The sequence below is a fragment of the Seriola aureovittata genome, chromosome 5 (assembly GCF_021018895.1).
Source record: "Seriola aureovittata isolate HTS-2021-v1 ecotype China chromosome 5, ASM2101889v1, whole genome shotgun sequence".
Classification (NCBI taxonomy): Eukaryota; Metazoa; Chordata; class Actinopteri; order Carangiformes; family Carangidae; genus Seriola; species Seriola aureovittata.
In genome coordinates, this window is record NC_079368.1 from 12153428 (window position 1) to 12162302 (window position 8875).

At 42.6% G+C, this 8875-nt stretch overlaps 1 protein-coding gene across 1 annotated transcript; it reads right to left on the reverse strand.

Moving 5' to 3' along the window:
* Nucleotides 1-448: 448 nt before the first annotated feature.
* nr2f1a (nuclear receptor subfamily 2, group F, member 1a) lies at nucleotides 449-8875 on the reverse strand. Its single transcript, XM_056376134.1, has 3 exons — nucleotides 7692-8875; nucleotides 5740-6267; nucleotides 449-1703 (listed from the first exon to the last, which is right to left on the reverse strand). The coding sequence occupies exons 1-3, from the start codon at nucleotides 8122-8124 to the stop codon at nucleotides 1429-1431; spliced, it is 1236 nt and encodes a 411-aa protein (XP_056232109.1). The 5' UTR covers nucleotides 8125-8875; the 3' UTR covers nucleotides 449-1428.

Here is an 8875-nt window from a genome sequence, read left to right on the forward strand (position 1 = left end):
TTGTGGAGAATCACCTTGATTAAGCCACAGGAGGTAGGATAGAGGTGGCTCTGTGTGGTGCGCAGGCTTCCCTTGCTGTCTGGGAAAAATATTAAACATTAATGCGCTCACAGGCTGGCAGAGAGCTCACTGCTGTAGTTCCTCACGTTTAGCCTCCCCTCCTTTGTGCTCGCATTGCCAGTTATGTCAGTGGGTTTGTTAAAATGTAAGGTATGCAACCATTGTGTAATTATACCACTCTTAATCCCGTGTATCACCCCGTTGTCACTGATAGGTGTAATAGAGGTAAACAGTGTATTCAGAATTATACGTCTCAGTGTAAGACAACTGTAGGCTGCACTTGCGCGTTTCTTATAGAAGCCAGGAGCGCACAGACACAAGACATTTCCTCAGATGGTTCAAAACAAGCCCGAGCATCTTGACATTTGCTTCCAGGAAAATGCTTGAGAATGAGACATCGTTGCCTATTTCTTTTTTTTTTTTTTTTTTTTTTTTTTTAATAGTACAGTCACCATCACACAACTTCATCAACCGACCCTTCTGCAAAAAGCTGCATCATGGAGTAAGCAAATTGAAGGCAACAACCAATAAAATTCAAGAAACAATGAAAATTTTCAAGACGAAACAAACAAAATGTATTTGAAATGATATATTAAAAGTGCTTTTGATTTTCATGTCTCTCCTCTTTGACTGATGATCGACTCCACGCGCATTCATGGCCCGGGGAAAAGGCGCCCCAGACGTCCTCTCAGTAAAAATGTCCTGGAGGTCAGTTTGCTGCTGTTGCAGGTCCATCGTATCAATTGGGAAAAAAGTTCAACCATCAGTGGTGATATTGTCATAGCGATTAGACTGTTTCTTATTTGTCTAAATTTCTTTATTTTTCTGTTTTTAAATTCTCACTTCAATTTTAATTCTTGGAGAACATAGCTTCGACAACATATATCGCACTCATTATAAGAAGCAAAAGGTTATATCAAAAAATTATTAGTATAGAATCACAGAAACCCTGGTTTAGAACCAGAAAAAATACAAAACAGAGAGGTACATAGACACAGGACAATTCTTATAATTGCTTGGAAACATTATTTTCCCGCTAAGTCTTGATTCTTTTTTTCTTACTGCGCATATGATGTTTTTCATTTTATTTGTATTTTTTACAAAAAAGGAAAATAAAGACTAGTATTTTACAAAATGAAGAGTATTGTTCTTGAAGATGAGGGTGGATTTACACAGGTGTAAAGTCCAGTTCCAATATTTTTCTGTACATAATGTATTCCATCACAGTCCCAGAAGACAGAAAAAAAGTAATGTCTTCCAAGTTTCTCAGAAAAGGTCCTATATATAGTCTTCTTGAAGGAGGATGGGGTGAGGGGTGCTGAATTTTGGTCCTTTTTTTCCTCTCTTTTTTCCACTTTCTTATAAGGATCATTGGATGGACATGTAAGGCCAGTTGAAGCTGCTCCCGGATAATAGCATATCCCTGATGAGGGTTTCAATAGGAGTTTTACCTACCAAGCGGACGAAGAACAGCTGCTCGATTACCGACGAGGAGACGGTGCGCAGAGAGGGCAGCCGCAGCAGGAGCTTCCCAAAGCGGCTGGGCTGGTTCGGGTACTGGCTCCTCACGTACTCCTCCAGGGCGCACTGGGATTTCTCCTGTAGGCTCTCGATGTGAGCAGCGTCCGACAGGCCGCAAGCGTCTGAGAAGCACACACACCAAAAACACTGTGGTTAGGCTCGTCACTTCTCTCAAACCACAAGGTGCAGCATGCTGTGGAAAAAGTACCTGAAGCTGATATTATTTTGTCGTTAAACTTAGACATGTCGAGGATCAAGTGTAAGAATACATGTAGACTTAAAATATATTATTGAAATTATATTTTAAAAATATATCAGCCTCTCAGGTCAGCAAACTTAGAGAAGCACAGAGAGCTCAAGAGAAACCGTGATATTAAATACACACGTTACTTTTTCATTACAATTATTTTTTAAATGTATGGCACTCAAAATACATGCCTGGCGAATTGGCTTCTAATTTCTGTGCAAAATATGAACACAAAACCACATGGTCTTTTTTTTTTTTTTTTTTTTTGCCTCACGTGGGCTTAGCTCTGGCAAGTGCACACTTTGCCATTCCCAATTTACGTCCTGCAGAAGCGCTCTGGTTATCATTCAACATCAGCCTTTACGTGTTATTGACAAAGTGGAATGAACAAACACACTGCCCAAACATGCTACATCACACTGAGCGAGTGGGACTGTCATACAGAATAAACAAGGGGCTTGCTGCTGGAGTAGTGGATGCACACAGCACAGTGGAGGATATCTCTGCCTGCTCTTACAACAATCAACAAGAATGTGCAGCTAAATGTGGAGAAAACGGTGGTTGTGAGCGTGTATGAGGAGGAACTGATGGGGCAATGGAGCAAAGGCGAAAGGTAGGCTATAGGCCTAAAGGCCGCTGCTCTTGATGTCTGGACTCTGGGGATTCAAGTATAAGGAAACATAAACGGCACTGATGAATCTGAAATTACACTGGATGTAATGTGACCTAATTACTCTGCAATAAGCTGTTAAGTCATTTCGCTGCTCTTCTCTCCATAGACCACTCTTGGCCTGTTTTTCGATGGAGCCTATAGGACAGGCCGCTGGAAGCAATCAAATTTATTAGAGGAGGTGAAGTCAATAGTCACGCAGAAGCGACATAAAATGTCAGAAAATGAGCCTGTGCAGCAAGAACGCAGGCGAGGCGTGTGTTTTGGTGCTCACTGGTGGGTTATGCAGCCGTGTGCAGCCACGCTTCAGTATAGACAAAAGCATATATGGCTTGTTAGTGTCTTACGACGTTTAAGTCTGTTATAAAGAGGCACTGTTTTTCACACAGCCCAAGCAAGCATGCGTGTTCTAGCCTACTGCTTATAAACTGCTGTAAACGCGAGCAGCATAACCGCTGACGTATATGGTCCCACATGGAGTCTAGGCTGTCCTTAAAACATTCTGTATTGAGCTGTGTGTTTGTGGAAACTACACAAGGAATACTGCTTTAGTTTTCAAGCACTACTACATTAAAGACCGGACAGAGGCTTTTAAGCCTCTTCGTGATTTCTCACTGCTATAATTCACTATGGCCAGACACAATAACCTTATGAACCCGGGGGCAACGCTGAGATCTCGGGGTGATTTACTGCGACCTTAGTCCGGCCGGTCAGTGCCCCACGTATGCAAATCCCCGTGGATTAACGCTGAGTGTCCCTTTTAAAACCTACAGCAATCAATAAGGTTGAAATTAATTAAAATTGGAATTTTTTTTTTTTTTTAAATTATAATACTTGGTATGAATGTCGAAAGGCAGCGATATAGGGAGTTCAAAGCATTGCGGGGAATAGGCTGCAGTTGAATGTATGTGTCAAGAGAAAGCTGGTCAAAGACACCCCATAGTTCTCCATAAGGCCTGCCTGCAACCCTGCACCCCACTACCTCAATAGACTGGGACATGGGAGCAGATAGCTTCCAGATTCTCAAACGACTATTTCTGTGGTAGGTTAGCAAATGCACATACACTGCACTGTGCACATGTGGATGAGGAGTTCATGTCAGACAGTGATCCTGAACTGTGGTGAAATAGTTTTGCCTGGCCACCGTTATTTATGCATCAAATACTGACGTGTCTGGTGTTATTAAAGGCAAACAAATCCACGCTGGTCTTGGCAAAGTGCCACGTGACTTGTTATAGCCAGCACCAGTTGTAGCCTATCAACCCAACTAAATGATCTGTTAGAAAACATGGAGGATGTTAATGTGTGTACGAAGTTTCTCTGGGTAATCTGGGATGAATTACTGAAACGCCGTGCAATAGGAAAATATGGTCAGTCACAAGATAATATTACAGAATGAGCAGACTAATAGTGAACAAAGTGAATCTAACAGGATGTCACATTACTTGAATATGATAATTGAGACAAAATACGTATTTATGTGCGTTAAAACATATATTTACCCTTCAGTATGCATTCAAAATTTGGCGTGCTAAATTAACCTAGTTGCCAAACCCCATAACTGAAAGTAGTTATTATGGCCCCTGAAACTAAATATATAAATAAATATATATGTAGGTATAAAAAAACAGAAAGCCCTCTAACTGTTGGAAATCCTGTGTGTTAATGTCGTATTCGTCAAAAAAAAAAGGAAAATTGAATGTTGAAGGTGGTTTAGTGGAAGGAATACAATCTCTGAGTTCCTATTTACAAGTTTGGTGAGCACTCTAACTTAGTTTAGATAATTTAGATCCTGATTACATACAGCTTATTATCACTTATACACACAGTGTCACATTTTAATATGGTGTAGGAGAATTTTTCTATAATATAACATAATATAACATAATATAATATAATATAAACTAATATAATATAACATAATATAATATAATATAATATAAAAGCTGTAAGGATAGTGTACATATGCAGTTGTAGATTCCTGTGACGATAAGTAAATAATAAACAATAATTACTGAAATATGCTAGAAGACAAGTGTGACCACTCTCAAAATAAAATGGAGTTAAGACGCTTTCTAGGGATATTGAAAGTGGAAATTATTTAAATATAAATCCAAATCTGAAAAGCACAGTAAAACTGAATATTTTATCATAAACGTGCCCAATTATAGATTATGTACAACCATGTTACAGAATTTTGTAACGGGCCAAATATGAGACAATGAGGTCAAAACTTTGAGATAAGTTCAGAAGTAGTTTGGGGCCTCAAAGTTAAGTGAATTTAGACTTTCCTTTTCCTTCCCATCATCACCAGACTCCCTTGACATAACAGGCCTAATGGCACCAAGTGTACACAAGCAGCTCCAAAATAGCATCTAAATTACGCACCGACAGTAAATGAGGACCTTTAGGACCTTGCCCCAGTCAGCCATCAATTAAGCTATCAACAATGTAGGTTACTTTTGAAAATTACTGCTGATGACTTTCCAAAGCGTGTGCGACAAGAGAACGTATCCTCAATAAGTAAGGAAATTAATAGGTCAGCTAAAATTAATCTACAAACAATCTATACAGCAGTGTTGCTCTGTGTCCTACAGAAGCGATGCACTGACATGTGAGTCAACTTCCATCAGCTTTTTTGATCTCAGTCTGCTAAGGATTATTTCCTGCCCCCCCCCAAGACATGTGTTTGTGCACGCAAAACAAGGATGAAAGCACGCACCAACACTCATAAATGCATCAGCTGTCATATATCACCCAGTGATAGACTATTTCATCTTTACGCTCAATTATTTGACACCTGTTCCAAAATTTATGGACGCGAACCTACAATCTCGGTCTCGGCTCAGACGTGTTCAAAAAAAGTTTAACTCAACAATTATAAAATATTTACATATATGAGACTGTCAGTTGTCTCCTGTTTAAAAAGCACTGAACTGGGTGTTACATTTAAAAACTTGATGCGCTCACTCAATCTGGATTTGTTTACACGTCTTATGCTGCGGCTACAACTGACATGGGAATGCATGTAAGAGGATATGTAGCAAGCTGTTGACAAAATAGCTATTCCATCGGCAACACAAACATCTCGTAAACTCAGATTTGTGACCAGCCTTCACTTGACAGCCATATCCTTGATGCCACAGTGCTTCGCCCCGCGAGCCTCGCTCCCAGTAACATAACTGTAACTAGGCCTCATTTGATTATAGACATGTTCCTATGTGACATGTTGGACACCCACCTGATGTAAAAAGCACGATGGCCTTGAGGCAGCTGTACTCTGCCGAGTCTACGTGCAGGGTCTTAAGCTTCTCCACTTGCTCCTGGAAGATCCGGATGTGATCCATGAAAGCCACGACGCGGTCCGCGGACATCGGGGAGGCGTGGAGGCCCGCCGCGGCGAGCAGAGGGGCCACATGCAGAGGCATGGAGCACTGGGCCGCGTTAAGCACAAACAACTCGCTCCACGTCAGCCTGAGAAGGGACACCTGGTCGGTGATCTGCAGGTCGGGAAAGAAAGGGATGTTTCTCGCCCACTCCACGGCGCTGAAGAGCAAACGAGCCGCCAGCTCGCAGATGTTCTCGATGCCCATGATATTGTTGGGCTGCATGCACTGGCTCCCGTACCGGGACGTCGGGTAAGGCTCGGCCCGGAGCAATAACGAGATGTATCCGGACAGATAGCAATGGCCATTCAGAGGGTCCCCGTTCGTCAGCGCGTACTGGCCTGGGTTCGGCTGGGTTGGAGGCATTCGTCCTCGCTGAACCGCTGACAAAAAGAAAGAGAAAAAGAGGAAATGTGCATCCAGGACTGATAAACATTGTTCATGAGTAGTGCAACAGTCAAGCAAGCTACAGCTAGTCTGCTCCTTCTCAGTAAAACGGCACGCTCAGAAATCAAAATTCAGCACGCTTTTCAGAACACACTGACCAGCGTGTGCAGTTTCTAAGACTATAATATTACAGATTATTCTATCGACAACATGAACATCTCATCAATACAGATGTGCTGTGTCCCTCAAGCTTCACACTGATTGCATTTGTATTTAAGGATGCAGGCTACATGGGCTGTGGGCAAAATGAAAATGCAGTCACTTTTACACAGAAAACACACACATTTTCTGCTCTCCAAAAGTACATTTACCTAGTTTACTATTATGAATATTTCAAGGCGTAATTGCATATTGGACGCAATACCCTACTTATATTACTTTAGCATTGCATTTATGTGGCTTTTTGTTTATTTCAATAATTATTAATTGTGGCCAAACATATTACAAATATGACTGATAATTACTGTTAAATGCATTCCCATTTTTTACATTTTACCCACACCAAAAGGTCAGCTGGGAATTAAAGCAATTCAGCTATTGTTTAATATTAAAAATAAAATATTAATGGAACTCAGTGTACATTATACGTGGGCTCGTGGTGTGAACCACAAATAGTAGATTTTAAATGAGGGATGTTTGCATAAATTGGAATTAAACACTTGACATAGGGAGGAAAGTTATACGGCCTGTAATGCAGCAGGCAAAACAATTAGCCATGAACAACTTCAGCGGCATTATTCAGAGAGCCTGAGCTGTCTAGTCAGCACAGGGAGCTGGAGAGAACCGTGGGTTTGTAGTGTGTTCATTTTACATTCACACACAGCGAACAAACCCCACTGTACAATTATAAATTAGTTAGCTGCACATACTTATGGAAGAGACTATTAGCCCTGCACGCTGTACACACTGCACTCACACACACGTATACACACACACACACACTCACACACACATACAGGCAGACATACAGACACACACACACACACACACATACACACAACCCCTCTTCTGCTCTAAAAACCTATACGTAAAACGGGCCTGTTTGGGCTTAATGCCTTTGCTTGGTAATAGTAGGAGTTTAGACTGCAGGAAAAACAAAATAAAAGGGTCAGCTAGACGAGCCGCTTTGTTCAGGCGACCTGCATTCACCAGCAGAGCTGCTGTGGCTGCACTGGCCTTTTACCCTTCTCTTACATAGGCAGAAGGACTAATCATTCATGCAAACATCCCTCAAAAAACATGGATGGAGACTGCAGTATGCCCAGCCATATAGCCTGTGACCTTAATGCAACATGGCAGCCCTGTTCGTCTGTTACTAGGATGCGTATTCATGAGAGGGCTTTAAAATATATATATTCACCTTCCCGCCGCATTCCCACTTTTAAACACTTCTTCAGCCGGCAGTATTGGCACTGATTTCGGTGGTGCTGGTCAATGGGACAGTTCCTATTGGCACGACATGAGTATGTTAAGTTCCTCCGTACACTCCTCTTGAAGAAACTTTTGCATCCCTCGCAGGTGAACTGGCCATAGTGTTTGCCGCTCGATTTGTCTCCGCAAACCACACATTCAATATGCTGCTGACTCTGTCCAGAATTTTGACTCCCCTTGTCCCCGGCGGTCCCCGGTGTGGACGGGGGTCCCGGCTGGCTGGGGGTCTGCGGAGTGTGCGGCGCCGCCGACGCCGCCTGCTGCTGCTCCCTCGCCGGCTGCGCTGCTGGGTTGGGGCCGCTCGGAGGTCCTCCGGCCACGTCTTCCTGCGGATCTCGCCAGACGCTAACTACCATTGCCATATCTCGGCCCCGGAAAGTGCTATAAAGCGAAATGATCGCCGGTGTTTATGAAGCGTAGAGGAGAAAAAAATAGATCTCAAAAGACGGGGCAGTGCAAAGTCAAATCGGAGCACGCAATCTCATATGGGGTAAGAAGGGGAGTACAACGCGATCAATACATTCAAAATACAGGAGGGCGATTGAATAGGCACCCGATCAGGATATGCAAGTATCGGGAGGCCAGTTCCAAGGTAAATTGCAGTCAGCCATTCAGGAATCCCTAATCTTGTAGGAAAACCCGAGTCCAGACGTAACAAATTGCAGTTTGATATAAAATAGCCACAAAGGAAAGGCAGGAGCGATTCACATGGACGCTGGAACGAGTAAAAAAACCTTTTGCTGGAAAGACACGCGATCCAAAGTGCTGCGGAGATAAATTCCTTTCTCTTTTCTTCCCCTTGCTCCTTTACACTCCCGTCTTCGCCGTATAGGAGGGGAGGAAAAACTGAAGAGCTGGATTTTTACATCTATATTCTTAAATAAACCTCATCATCTCGCCCAGCAGCGAAAGAAAACCGCGTCGCCGAATGAAGTGCCCATGTATAGTTTCACCTCTCTCCAGCAGGAGGAATGGAGATACGAAGAGAAAAGATAAAAAAAGAAGAGGAAAAACACCAACAACTAATAGAATATGCAAGAAGAAGGAGAGACCCAAAAATGAATGCGCTTAAACGGGAGGACCAGCAGAGCAATGTTTCCGAAACGGGGGATC

Bases quoted from the DNA above. Each gene is read 5' to 3' on its own strand.
- nr2f1a (XM_056376134.1), bottom strand. From the start codon at position 8,124: ATGGCAATGGTAGTTAGCGTCTGGCGAGATCCGCAGGAAGACGTGGCC. The intron at 6,268-7,691 runs GTGAATATATAT...TCTTTTTGTCAG, and splicing joins AGTGGGAATGCGGCGGGAAG to CGGTTCAGCGAGGACGAATG. The intron at 1,704-5,739 runs GTGGGTGTCCAA...TGTGCTTCTCAG, and splicing joins CATCGTGCTTTTTACATCAG to ACGCTTGCGGCCTGTCGGAC.